The 15,219-nt window shown below is 43.2% G+C and overlaps 1 protein-coding gene across 3 annotated transcripts in view; it reads left to right on the plus strand.

Annotated features, from left to right (window-relative positions):
* MINDY4B (MINDY family member 4B) overlaps nt 1-15,219 on the plus strand; it is a 1,400,689-nt gene that overhangs the window by 1,120,864 nt on the left and 264,606 nt on the right. For all 3 annotated transcript variants that reach the window (XM_044070561.1, XM_044070562.1, XM_044070563.1), the window contains one exon: nt 3,860-4,036. In XM_044070561.1, coding sequence (XP_043926496.1) covers nt 3,860-4,036 — 177 coding nt within the window. The remainder of the gene's footprint in view (nt 1-3,859; nt 4,037-15,219) is intronic.

A 15,219-nucleotide genomic window follows, 5' to 3' on the forward strand; every position in this document is an offset into this window, starting at 1 on the left:
TAACCTGAAATTCGACATCCACATAGCACAAACCATCAAGAAAGTCAATAAAAAGCTAGGCCTCCTCTACAGGATCAAACAGTTTACGACTAAACATACCAAAGTTACCATCGCTAGGACTCATCTCCTATCCACCCTCCTCTATGCCTCTGCCATCTTGATTAATCTACTTCAAACTGAACTAAATAAAATGGAATCTTGCTATAATAAGATTGCCAAGTTCGCTTCTGATGCTTCTTACAGGTCACACCACTGTCTATCCCTAAAACAGCTTAACTGGCTTGAGTTGCCTCCTATACTCATACTCAATCAACTCTCTATAGCTCACAAGCTCTACTACCTCTCTGAGTTAACCCCAGCATTTCAGCATTTAATACAGCCCCACATTCCCACTAGACCCCTAAGATCTAACAGCCAGAACCTAATAACTGTCATCCAACATAAAAACAACGCTGATAAATCACTCTTTGCCAGTACCATTGCCAAAACCTGGAACACGCTACCAATCCATATAACTTCTACCACCTCCTTCAATCATTTCAAAAAACTCCTTAAAACCCACTACTTAACTTACTGGCTATGCTCATGTTACACTCCAGGTTAATCCATACCAATCTAGTTGTGTATCACATGTTCAGATAAGTATAAACAGATTTGCCCTAAAAAGCTTGTAAACCCAGATACTGGTAAAAAAAAAAAAACTTTATTTTTTTAAGTTTTTGACTATGTACCTCAATGACTGTGTACTGTACTGTCTAAAACTGTTAATTTCTAACCTATTATTTATTAAAATCAATTGTATGTTCTATATTTCGTTCTCTCATGTACTGCATTCCTGTTGTACTGTGGAGCTTTTCTCCCCGGGCCTCCGCTGAAAATGGACCTGTGTCCAGTCGGACTTTCCCAGTAAACAAATGTAAATTTATAAATAAAATAAATAATCACATAATCAGTGGTGACAGATCTGGGCACACAGGTTGACGGCAACCTTAGCTTTGATCACCATGTCTCCACAGTGGTAAGAAGGGCATTTTATATTGCTCCTCTTATAAGTAAGGGCATTGCCTCCAGAAAAAAAAGAGGTTATAACCCCCATACTCTTCCCTCATCAGGCAAATAATACAGTACAATGCTGTCTTTGGTATGTTCCTTTCCAAACACCTGTAACAACTGGAGAGACCACAAAGGTTCCTTACAAAGAAAATTCAGGGTCTTCGAGATTTGTTTAATGTGGACAGACTGAAATCATTGTCACTTTACTCTGTGTCATACAGACTGCTCAGAGGTGACCAGTGCCTTGCATATAGAGCAATCTCTGACAGCTTTAATGGAAATGCTGCACATTCTCAAGTTAAATGGCACATGGGTCACTCACTCAAAGGATCTTAACCTGGTATTTGACATCACCAGAACTTGCTGGAGAGACAGATTTGTTTCACAGAGATTGCGCCTCCTTTGGAACAAGCTTCCTATTCATGTTAAACAAAGCTCCACGTTGGCCCTATTTAATATGTTGGATGATTGGATGGGTAGCAGGAAATTCACCCCAGGGATTCCACCTGTGTCCCTCTTGGACAGGGCAATAGGTGTTGATTTTAGTATCTGTTTGAACCAGACACCCTTGGGAATACGGGTTTAACTTGGCTAGGCTTGTAAGGGCCCATGTGGCTGTTAGCCTACTAACCTCCTATGATCCCATGATTCTTCTTCCACATTGACCTCATTTCTGCCTGCAAATCTTGTTATTTTATGACTCTGTGTCTCTGTCTACTATTTTGAATGTTCTGATGATAATTAAATGTGCTATATTATTGATAGAACTGTCATCTGCCATTGTGACGTGGGTTATGGCTGAAAATGGTCCAAGAAGTAGTTCACCTAACTTGGTTAAGAAATGTTAAAAAAATAAAATGTGTCTGAATACAGTGAGTGTGTTGTAGCCATTTGGCCAGTAATGAGCACCAGAAGCAGGACAAGTCGTTAATGTAACACTGCATCAGTATTACTTGGTAGCAAACTCAGTGATTTACTCATAATTTTGAAAGTCTAAAAACATTTGTTGATAGAGTGGCATTTAAACTTGGCACCATGCTCACCCATTTGTTTATTTCTTTGTTTGCAGCTTGCACCAGTGGTGGTGGAAATGAATGGAAAGTTTTCAGTAACTGATCTCTTTTTGTCATTTGATGGGTGGGTAGCTGTTAGGAATCAATAAGGGAATGTTATACTTTCGGTATTAGCACTTCAGTTTACAACAATGTTACTTACATTACTGAAAGTGCAACTTCAGAGCTGAAATGTTATTTTAGTTGTTTTCAGGCCTTCACTAAATACTCCGTGTATTTTTCACATCATGGTTACTATTTGTACATTTTGAGTAGATCCTCACAAAGCACTATGATAACATAATTTGTGAGATACTGTTGTTCTTTACAGCATCATCTCTTAAGTGGATATGGTGCTCACTTCTCAGGAAGAAAACCTGAATCATAGTAATTTAAGACCAAACATATGAAATATGTCCAATTGTAGGAGGTTCATAGCAAAAGTCTGAGAAGAAATGAAGGACATCCCTACAAATTATAGACAGATGTGACATATGTATACAAATGGTATTAACAAAAATCTGTGATGGCTTTATCCTCATGTGGGGAGTTGTCTCCCAAAACCCCATTGCTGTTTGACTAAGAAACACTTGTAGGTATAAAAATTCATGTTTTTGATTGTGATCTCAGAACACCCTCTTGCTTAGAATTTCAAGTGTCAAATGTAAAATGATTTCCCATGTGGTTTCTAATAAATTGTTTGGTCATGGACGATACTAGGTGGTACAACTCATATAAGTCAACTTCCACTAGCTAATGTTTGTCCTCAGAAAACTTTTTACTGCCTCCGCTAATGGACATTTCTGTAATGGCTACCAAAGTTACATGGTCCACAGGAGCAACTCCATAGTCTTGTGTCTCAAATCATGATCCACTGTTTTTGAGCAATGTGCAATGTTTTTAGTTAGCAACAGCAGTAGCATGGTGGAAACCGTGTTAAAGGGACATGAAGAAAATCTAATACAATGTGGATTTAAGACATTACATTTATCTGGGCAATAGGTTTCACATAGCAGAGAGAAAAAACTAAGTCATTTCATTTATATATACTTTCTAGTCCTAAGGTCTTGATCACTACATCCTAAGGCTTTCTTTATGAGTTTACCTGCACAGTAAAGTGCATTTCAGTGCACTTTTATTCTTATTATGCAATTTAGTAAGCACACAGGAAAATCAGTATTTAATTGCTTCTTGGTTACTTAGTTTTTCATGTTTACATAAACTGCATATATCAGCTGGCTCATGGAAGTAGAGCCTGTGTATCCATTCCAAGTGGATTGAATGTAGGAACAGGCATGGATCCCTTCTGAGTATTCCATTATAAAGACCATAGTTTCACAGATGCACTGCAAGGACAGTTCTCATTCTGTGGGTAGAGAATAGGGAACAGCTTATAGTAGCTTTCTTATTTCTTAACAGAAACTGTTTGAGTGGATCATAGAAGCACAGAGGTCACATGAATAATGAAAGTTTTATTGCATTATGCATCTACAATCACTAAAGATTTATTAGTACATAAACAAGAGCAGGTAAGTACTGCGAAAATCCAAAGTACAGTTGTCTATTTCCTGTTGATGACTATGCATATATAGAGGTTCTACTACTGACATAGTAGTGTTACATTTCAAGGAAATCACCTGGATTCCTCTACGTAGGCTTCTGATTTTTATAGGGCCACCTATGCTGTTTTGATATAACATAACAGACCTATTGTAAGCAATTGATGAGATTTGCTATATTCCTTTTGTATACAGGCTGTACTAAACCTCATGCTTACTGGACGGGCTAGCCCGTACGTCTTTAATGGTGACTTGCAGTATGATGAGCAAGGTGGTCAGCTCATGGTACCAATGCATGGAATCTTGAATCGAAGTGATGTTGGCTACCTGTACTGGAATCGGGAGGAAATGGAACAAGGCAGGCTCTCACAGGTGAGGATGAACACATCTTTAACAAGTAACATTTGTAGCAGTTACTTATTCATTTGTCATCTTCATTACAAATGGCATACTTTCTTCTTAGTATAATTTATAAATGGCAGAAAAAGGCCATGCATCTAATTTAAATAAGGCATCCATGCCATCTTTGGACTACAGCTCACTGATGTTCATCATTACAACTGCTGCAGTAGCCTTTAGGCTCTATGAGTTCCATCTTGCCCAAGACACAACAACTGGCCAACTTTCAGAATCTATGGATCCCTACCACACATCCACTCTGACTGCTGATTGGACAGCCCTGTGGAGGGAACTCTGTAGTAAGAGTGGAAAATATTGATGTAATGGGATCCTATCTCGCCTACATTCATAACTGATGGGCTCGGAGCCGATCCATCGGCTCCGACCCAGCCAACTAGTACACTAGAATGAAGTCTCTTATTGGCTGGGCTACCCTCTATCCCAGGATGCACCACACCTGCTTCCCCAGATCTCGTTTGCCGCTTTACAAGCTGGACATGGTCTCGACTTGGCTGGAGCTAAGTGTTTTTTCATTATTTTTTTTCTGGTCTTTGACCTTGGGGTTTCTTCACAATTTAATACAACAGCTGTTTTAACGGCTATTTTGTGTTTTTTGTTGTGTGAGTGATTGACTGTTATTGCTGATACCTGTATATCGCTGGTCGGGCAAGGCCCATTTAAGTTAGAGGGCCTTTGCCCTTCTTGGTGGAGTGTCTGTGTTATTATTTCACTTTTTTCTTCCGGGCAAAGCCCGTTTAAGTTAGAGGGATTTTGCCCGTTGTTGTCGTGTTCTTTCCTGATTGTTTTTTTTTCACTTGTGAGGTAAATCTCTCTCTGGAGAGCTCGTGCCCTTTTTTTCTCGCGCTCTAACAGTTTGGTGTTCTTAGTCACTTCTGTTCTTGGCGCAAAATTTTGGGTATTCAATAGTGTTATTGCATAGTGTATAGGCATGTCTAAAGAGCAAAAATCAGGGTTCAAAAAGTGCACTAGGTGCAATTATAAAATGTCTATTACAGACAGTCATTCTATATGTGTATATTGTTTAGGACCTAAACATTTGCAGGAGACATGTAGTGTGTGTCATGCTTTTTCTTCTAGGGTTCTTCAAGAGCGAAAAAATAAATTGATCTTGAAGGGTCTTATTAAGCCCTCTTTTGAGGAAGCTTTGGATTCATCTTCTACTGCTTCTAAAAAGAAAAGGTCGTCGGCTCCGACAAGCCCGTCGGAACCGACTGCTAAGAAGCATAAGTTGACCTCTTCTTCCTCGGCTCCACTGACTTTGGAGCCGAGGGTCGAAGGGTCTGCCTCAATGCCTCTTTCCTCGGCTCCATTAGTTTCGGAACCACAGGTTGGAGTATTGAGAGGCGAATCACCCCCATCGGTCCCGATGGTTTCGGAGCCGGTGGAGGTGTACAGCTCAGACTCTTCCCCCTCGGCTCCGAAAGCTCCTTCAGTGCCGATCCTTATTCGTGCTGTGCCAGATCCGGCACCGAAAGTGTTGGAGCCTTTTCAGAGCCGGTCCCCTACATTGTCTGAGCTGAGAGGAAAGTCGTCTTGACCCTTGTCTACTTCCTCTAAATCCTCAAAACTGTCGGATTCGGATTTGGATAGGGTTATTCAGAGGCTTTTCCAGTCTCCAGTTTTTGCACAAATGGTCTCGGCTCCGGCCCAGTTGGCTTCGGAGCCGATCCCCCCTCCGAAACACTCGATTCCTCCTCCAACCTCCTCGGAGCCGTTGGAGTCGGTGATGGTGGAGCAAGGCGGAGCCGTACGGTCGGAACCGAGACCCCCTCGAGGTCTATCGGCACCGACCATTGTTCCTACCCTGTCCTCGGGTTCAGGGTTTGGTACTGGGACTTCCTCAGCCGGGGCCGAGGGGAACATCTTGGGACTGGGTGCCTCGGTACCTAGTCTTCCCCTCAGAGCATCGGCTGCTGGAATTCCTAGTGCCGTCGTGGCCTCTTGGCCAGTGATCTCCATGGAGTCTGGAGGTCTGGCCTTTGAGGCCATGAGGAGCGGGCTGGCCATGTCCTTGCCGGCTCAGCAGGCTTCCACCTCACCGTCCCTAGACCTAGAGACTGGTGCTTCTGCCGTACTGCAGTCCCATGACAGCGGGGCCCCAGGGCCTGAGGATACCCCCGTCGGGGGTTCCCTTCTTCCGGGGGGTCCATCCGAAACTGCTTCGGATGAGCCTCCACAGAAGAAATTGTGCAAGAGGAAGCACGTAGACTCCCAAGATGAGTCTGTCACATCGGACACTGACCTTGATGACGCGGAATGGTCCCCTAAATCATCTTCGGATGATGTCTCTTTCTCTGATATCCTTGAGATTCTGAGACAGAGAGGAGATTGGCAGGCCAAAACCCCTTCCACTGAGGAGTCAGTCTTCCTCAAGGCCTTCGGGGCCCAGCCCTCCGCCTCCTGGGTGTCTCCACCCTTCGATGAATTGCTTGATTTGGTTTCTCGAAGGGCTTGGGAACACCCTGATTCTGTGGAACCGGTGCCTGCAAGACCGAATAAATTTCTTTCAGCCCCCCCTCAAAAGGAATTTTTAACAAAAGGAGTTCCTGTAGATGCAATGGTGGTGGCATCTGCCACACAGCAGGACGTGGCAGAGGCTTCAACGTCTATCCACCCTCCTAATAAGGATTCCAGGAGCATGGATAGGTACGGGAAGCGTACCCTTTCTTCAGCGGCCTTTACTTTACGGTCGCTGAATTACTTATGTCATTTTACTAGGCTCCAAAGGGACCTCCTTAAAGAGCTAAGTGAGTCCCTCACAGGTAATCTACCTGAGGCGCTAGCCCACACTGTTGGCGCCCAGATGACTACCTTATTTTCCATTGTGAACTCGTCCATGAGGCTCATCTCGTATGCGGCCGAAGGGGCGAGTAGAGCAGCGGGAACAGGCGTCGCCCTCAGGAGACACGCCTGGTTACGCTTGTGTTCATTTGCGGAGGCCTTCAAGTCTTCCTTCGCCGACGCCCCCTTTGATGGGTCATCTTTGTTTGGACCCAAGGTGAAGGATACACTGACTCGGTGCGAGCAGGAGGGCAAGGCCTTGACTGCCGTTGGGGCCCGTTTTTCCGCTCCCTCTAGGCCTTACCCCAAGGCCCAGAGAGGAGGGAAAATGTGGTTCAGGAAAACTCAGAGGTCTTTCCCTACTCCACCCAGTGGTCCCCCCTCTAGAGGCAGGGGGGGGGAATTCAGGAAGACGCCGCCCCAGAGGCGGCAGAGGCCCCCGTAACTCTGGAGACCACGATTCCTTTCGTGGTTCTTCCTACACTCAATGTCCCTGAGTTGGTGCCCGACTGTGCAGCTCCGGAGCCAGTCGGGGGTCGTTTTGCGGAACACCCACAAGCTTGGGAAGCTATTACCAGCGATCAGTGGGTGCTCCGGATTATAACCGGAGGCTATCTCATTCCCTTTATCAAGCCCCCCCTTCCCTTAAGGGAAATCCCGGACGTGCCACCCAGTCAGCGGGATCAGGCAGCAATAGAGGTTTCAAAGCTGCTAGAAAAAGGAGTCATCCAGCCTGTCCCCACCGATCAGATCGGATCAGGAACTTACTCAAGATTATTTTTGGTGCCAAAAAAGACAGGGACTTCAGGCCCATTTTGGACCTCAGTTCATTGAATCGTTTTGTGAAAAAGTCCAAATTCCGAATGGTCACCCTTCAGTCCATTCTCCCACTATTGGAGAAGGATGTCTGGATGTGCTCCATAGATCTCCAGGACGCTTACTATCACATTCTGATAGGTCAAGAGTCCAGGAGACATTTACGCTTCCGCCTGGGAGACAGTCATTTCCAGTTCCGAGCACTGCCCTTTGGTCTCACCACAGCCCCCAGGGTGTTCACCAAGTGTCTGGCAGTGGTGACTGCTCACCTGAGAAGTCTAGGATTCCAAGTGTTTCCATATCTAGATGACTGGCTCCTTACTGCCACCTCCAAGCATCTACTATTTCAGGCGCTCATGGCCACGGTCGCCTTGGGCCGTTTCCTGGGAATTACTTTCAACTGGCAAAAATCTGTACTACAGCCATCTCAGCGTATTACCTTTATAGGCGCAGAGTTAGATACAAAAAGGATGCACGCCTTCTTACCGGCAGCAAGAATTCAAGTTTTGCAGAACCAAGTCAGATCCTGCCTCCCCCTATCAAGAGCTCCGGCCCATCTGATTCTACAGGTGTTGGGCTCGATGGCATCAACTATACTCCTAGTCCTCTTAGCCAGACTCCACATGCGGGTTCTGCAATGGCTTCTGTCGGTTCAGTGGTCCTATCAGGAACTCCCCTTGAACCACTTAGTTATGATTACGGAGAGTTGCCGTCGAGATCTGCGTTGGTGGCTCCTCCGATCCAATCTCGACCAGGGGCGACCCTTTATTCCTCAGTCCCCCATTGCCAGTGTGACCACGGACGCCTCCCAGGTAGGGTGGGGGGGTCATTACCTGGACAGGTCTGTCCAAGGCACATGGCAACTCCAGGAAGCGCATTTGCATATCAATATCCTGGAGATGAGAGCAGTACTCTTGGTACTACAAGCTCTCCATCACGCTCTCCCGCAAGGTCCGATTGCTATCCTATCCGACAACATGTTGGTGGTTTGGTATATAAACAAGCAAGGTGGGACCAGGTCATACCCACTGTGCAGAGAAGCCATGAGACTTTGGCACTGGGCGGTAGCTACCAACCGCTTCCTAATGGCAACGCACATACCGGGGAAATCCAATGTGATTGCGGACAGACTAAGCAGGACCATCCTGTTACCCCACGAGTGGTCCCTCAACCAAAGAGTGGCTGTGAAAATCTTCACCAAATGGGGTCTCCCTTGCTGCGACTTGTTTGCCAGCCCCCACAATGCGAAGTGCAGAGAGTTCTTCACTCTGATCCCCTCTCAGGGACAGATTCCCAGGGACGCTCTAACCCACATTTGGCCCCCCGGTCTCCTTTATGCCTTCCCTCCGGTTCCCCTCCTGTCGAGGGTGATACAGAAGGCAATTTACCTGGAGAGCAAGATGATTTTGATTGCCCCGCACTGGCCTCGTCAGGTTTGGTTCCCCTTCCTTCGGAGATATGCAGTAGAAGGTCCATGGTTTCTGGACCCAGTGCCGGACCTGTTGACTCATCAGTCAGGACAGTCTCACCCATCTCTCAGGTCCTTGAGGTTGGCGGCATGGTTACTCCGCTTCCATCCTTAGTCCGAGACAATTCCCTCTCTCCGGAGGTGATCCACATATTGTCTTCCTCTCACAAACCTTCCACTGTCAAACTGTATTCCAGCAAATGGAAAAAGTTCGCCTTCTGGGCTCAGCAACGAGGTATAGACCCTCTTACCACCCCAGTTTCGGAGGTCTTGAATTTCCTGGCCTCTCTTTTTCAGTTGGGCTCTTCAGTTTCCACGATTAAGGTTCAACTAGTGGCTATCTCTAATTTTCATGCTTCTTTTGAACCTTCATTAATGTCTCACAAACTTTGCAAGTCTTTCCTTAAAGGAGCATGGCTCCTTAGGCCCCCAATATCTCATCCTGTTCCCCCTTGGGACCTAAATTTGGTTCTTGCTGCCTTAACTGCCCGCCCTTTTGAACCAGCTGCTACCTGCGATTTGAAATTTCTGTCCTGGAAAACCGCCTTTTTAGTGGCCATAACTTCAGCCAGGCAGGTTTCAGAGCTTCAAGCTCTTTGTTCTGATCCTCCTTATTTGATATTTCACAAACATAGAGTGTCCCTGAAATTAAATCCCTCCTTTTTACCAAAGGTAGCTTCTTCTTTCTGCATTCAACAGGCTCTAGAGCTCCCTGTATTTTTTCCCGAGTTTTCCAATAACGCAGAATATATTCTTCATCAGTTGGATGTCCATAGACAACTGCGTTTTTATTTGAATAGAACTGCTCAGACGCGGAAATCAAATCAACTGTTTGTTTCCTTTGCAATAAACAAATTGGGTCAACCAGTAGCTAAAACCTCCATAGCTAAATGGATTAAAGATTGCATCTCTTTCATTTATTCACAGGCTAACAAAGAGCTTCCCTTTCGAGTCAGGGCTCATTCTACCAGGGCAATGGCTACTTCTGTAGCTTTTCACTCCAAATTATCAATAGATGATATTTGTGCTGCGGCTACCTGGACTTCTCCGCACACTTTCATTTCTCATTACAAGCTAGATGTAGTTTCTCGAGGCAGGGCTTCCTTTGGTTCCACAGTTCTCAGGAGTGTTTTCCAATGAGCCACCCGGGATTTAGGTGCTAGGGACGCTGTCCCATCAGTTATGAATGTAGGCGAGATAGGATCCCATTACATCTTTTAGTTATGTACTTACCATAACTTCGGATGTATGGGATCCATCTCGCTACATTCATAATGCACTCCACCCTCCTTCCCCTTCCATTGGGATTTAGAGGAAATGTAGTTCCATTTGGAGATCTTCTCTTGAAGAACTTTAGTTGGTTGTAGTAACTACTATTTTTTCTGTGTTTGCATGTAAGTATGAAAGCGAACAAACAAGATCTGGGGAAGCAGGTGTGGTGCATCCTGGGATAGAGGGTAGCCCAGCCAATAAGAGACTTCGTTCTAGTGTACTAGTTGGCCGAGTCGGAGCCGATGGATCGGCTCCGAGCCCATCAGTTATGAATGTAGGCGAGATGGATCCCATACATCCGAAGTTATGGTAAGTACATAACTAAAAGATTACTTTCTTGCCGCCTTATGTAGAAGTAGCTCAATAACAGAAGCCAGCACTTCATCTCTATTTTTGGCAGATAAAATGTTAATATTTTACTATTCTCTCTCTCTCTCTCTCTCTCTCTCTATATATATATATATATATATATATATATATATATATATGTATATATATATAAAATATACACACACACAAAGATATATATGTGTGTGTGTGCGTATACACAAGTGTCTGCTTAAACATGAAACATTCATAAGAGTGAACACAGAAAGAATGATTATTTTAAATTGAATCTAAAATTATTGAAATCAACAAAAACTAAAAATAAACAGCAAACCAGAAAAATATCTTATGTGTAAAAAAATAGTAAACTCGATCCACACTGCTGCAATCCAACCACAAAGTACGTTGGACCACGTGACAAAATCAAAAAGCAAATTGCTTACAAATACACTCATTTTATTTACATTAGTTTTATAGGACTTCATCAAAACATCTGCTTTTTGATTGTCTCTTGTAGCCTACCATGCTTTGTTGTTGGATTGTATCTGTGTGGATTGAAATAACTAAAAGTACTTTTTTCGAGGAGAGCAAGCTCCCCCTGCACCCCCTTGCTAATTATGTCTACTAAGATATATCTTCTTCTTCTTCTTTCAGCTTTTCCTGGTTAGGGGTCACCACAGTGGATCACCTGTCCGCTCATGATTGGCAGTGGAGTTTTACGGTGTTGAGTTATCAGCCCAGTGCCCAACCTTCCACAGAAGGCACACACATGCGAACATTCACACCTAGGGCCAATTTAGAGTGTCCAATCCACCTACAACATGTCTTTGGGATGTGGGAGGAAACCGGAGCACCTGAAGGAAACCCACGTGACCACAGGGAGGACATGCAGATTCCACACAGGAGGCACCCCAGCCGAGGATCGAACCGGAGAACCTCTTGCTGTGAGGTGGCAACGCTAACTGCTGCACCACCGTGGCCACCCGTATCTACTAAGATATATATTTTATATATATATATATATATATATGTGTGTGTGTGTGTGTGTATGTATATATCACACACACACACACACGCACACACACACACACACACACTCACTGAGTGTTTTCTACTTTTATTTTTCTTTAGTGGCCCTAGCCCTTTAAAAAAAACGGTATTTTTTCAATATTGGACATTTCCTACTTTTTTGTTGGAAAATGTACTGCTTATTCTTACTTTAGTGTTTTATAACTAAAGTTTTGTAAGGGGAAGTGTTTCAGTTTAGGCAGGGAATTAAGTGAGGTATTACTGTGTTCTCACTGTGACAACTTACTTGCCATTATTTTCTGTCAGATGAATTTTATTTTATATGGGTTTGTAACAGGTTTTGTATGAGCTGTTTATGCATTACTGTGTTTTAGAGACATTTAATGTGTGTGTAAGTGTAAGTGTGCTGTTTGTGCAAACTATTTGACAACTGTTCCAGTGATCTTTCCCACATCGAAGCATCTTCCTCTTTGATCACAGCATGGATACTCTCTGTGCTCCTGCTGGACTGATTTTCATAGTTCCTAGAATGAAAGAACAACTTATTAGAGAGCCTTTCTTGATTCTGTGGGCTCAGTCTTCACCTTAGTCAATAACGGGGGACTCTGCAATAGTCATCAGTCATTCCTCAGACCACTGACATACCTCTCTGGCTTCTGCTGGTTAAGATCTTTCAGCCACCACAAACCAGGGCTCAGCCACATCCTCTTCAGCTGTTCCAGTGTCAAGACAGGCATGGTAGAACCATTTTTACTGGACATGGAGACCAAGGATGGCTGCTGGGAAAGAGATTTCTTGGTAGGGCACATATTCCTTCTTCAGGTTGGTCATTAAAGTAACCGCAAAGAAAAAAATAAAAGGTTAATCATTGTACATCTGATGATATGGAGTCATTAAGCAACAATGATTTTCTCCCCTTAATCAAAAAAATCATAAATCAGGTCAGTCTAAATATTCCTGAGAAAGACTTATCAGATCAGATTATTCTGACGTAGATAGATCTTCTTCTCTTACAGGTTCACAAGTCCAAAATGCTGATGCTGAGGAAAACTGGTCCTCACAACCTTCTCTGGAGGAATTTTCTTTTTCTCAGATTATTGCCAGGGTGAATGAGGAATTTTTATGGGAACAGATGGATGTTGCCTCTGAACTGAGATATGATGTGTTACAACTGGATATTGCCTCATTCTGTTCTCATTCTTCTTCTAGTGCCAGCTGAGGAGGAGGAGGAGAAGTTAAATAGTATTGCTTGTAACACCTCTTATTCACATACTTCTGTTTCCAAATGAAATCGACAGGCTGCACAGTGCCTCTCAAACTAACCAACTTGTGTCTCCTATCCCTAGGACTATCCTTGCAGCTATCTTGTCACCTACGCCAGCAGGTAACAGCCTCCAGGGATCATCCAACCCTTCATCTGCAGAGTCTGAGGGGAACATATTGGATGAATTAGGTATCAGAATTTTTAATTCTTTAACATCAGTGAATAAAATTCTTACCTATCTGACCCATAAGTGGAAACCTCTGCTTTTTTATGTAGACATTTTGAGAAATGTACCTACCACTCTTCCTCCTGAAGGCAGTGTCTGTCTCTGCTTCATTATTTCTTACGTCTCACTTATGTAAACATGCTTTAAATAATGTGTATGATTGTGCTGATACTGTGTATTGGACTTCTGCTTCACTTCTGCTTATTGCAATCTTATCACCCTCTCTAAAATTCTGGAAAAATGTGTGCACCTATAACTTCTTCATCATCTTACGCACAACAGCCTATTTTCTCACACTCAACATGACTTTACACCTGCACATAGTACCTCAACAACCATATTATCTTTCACAGACTATGTCAACAAAGCCCATGATACTAGCAAACTAGCATCTGCAGTATTTCTAGATTTGTCAAAAGCATTTGACATGGTATCTTCGCCCAAACTCCTTAAAGAATTTTCCAGCATTGGTCTATCTTCCTCCTCACTTCATTGTCTTTTAGCTACCTAGCTGACAGGTAGCAAGCAGTAAAATGGCAGGGCTCTATCTCCCCATATCACAACACCCCCTACAGGTATACTGCAAGGACCCATCCTTGACCAATTACTATTTAATGTCTTCATCAATAACTTACATACATCCTCCTGTGAAGGCACTTTAATCCAGCATGCAGATGACTCCACTATCATCTGTGTATCAAATACATTAACTCACCTACAACACATAACACAACAAGCTTTTTCATCCATCAAAACATGGTTCTCCAATGCTGAACTCCTATTGAACTTGCTCCAAAAAAAGAAAGCTCCTTCTCTTCACCCACAAACCCCATAGCTCCAACTAAACAAACTTCATGATCTTTTCAGCCAACAATACTGAAATTGAATTGGTTCAGCATACCAAACTGCTAGGTATCACAACCGACGATAATCTCAAGTTTGACTTACACCTACAAAACGGTATAAAAAATGCCAAAAACTAGGAATAAAAACGTCCCCACAGCAGCTACCAAAATTACCCTGGCTAAAACCAATCTCTTGCCCTCACTGTTATATTGGGTCCCAATTCTAACAAACTTAGAGACCTCCCTAAGAAAAAGACTAGAAAGCTGCTATAACAAAATTGCTAAATTTGCCATAAATGCAACCCCTCTAGCTCATCGCTTTAAAGTAGAGCCCTACATTCCCTAAGATGGCTTGAACTCCCCCTCCACCTCCAATATGTACAATTTGCAATGATATACAAAATCATCCATAGCCCACTACATTGTCCTGCACATTAATCAACTTTTGTATCCCAAATAAACATCTCAGATCTGAAGACAAACATCTCCTCACAACTTATAAAACTTACAAAACCCCATGCCTAAGCCTTTACTCCTGCTCTGTGAAAAAAATATGGAACTCCCTTCCTTTAACTATCAAAACTGCTACTAATATGCACTCCTTCAAAATGTCTATAAAAGATAACTTAAAACAAAGCTTGGATTTGTTCCTGTATGAGCCCAGGCGAGGTACTCTTATACCTTTTTCTAACTTTACTCTCTTTATCCCCACTACTAAATTACCCTACCCTCTCTTCTTCTGCACATACTTCCCTGAGGTTACACTCATACCTTTTCCACATCTTTTCCTACTATCCCCTCTATCACACCCTACCCTTCTCTACTTGTACTATCCTCTGCCTTCACCAATATAATCTATTACGATATTTCATAACCTCTAGAATATTAATAATCGTTATAATAATCATTTATATGTAAATAACGCCACATCTTTCTATTATCAGGCTTTCCATAAAATTTATTGCTTGAGCACTATAACTTTATTATGTCTGTTGAGTTTTTATTCTGACAAGCTAATGTGTAGTTTTTCAAATTATGACCTTGAATATTTTGACTTTAGTATGTCTGTTAAGTTTTCATTCTGACAAACTAATGTGTTGTTTTCAT

The sequence above is a fragment of the Protopterus annectens genome, chromosome 4.part1, assembly GCF_019279795.1.
Source record: "Protopterus annectens isolate FY-2018-M chromosome 4.part1, PAN1.0, whole genome shotgun sequence".
NCBI classification, from domain to species: domain Eukaryota; kingdom Metazoa; phylum Chordata; order Ceratodontiformes; family Protopteridae; genus Protopterus; species Protopterus annectens.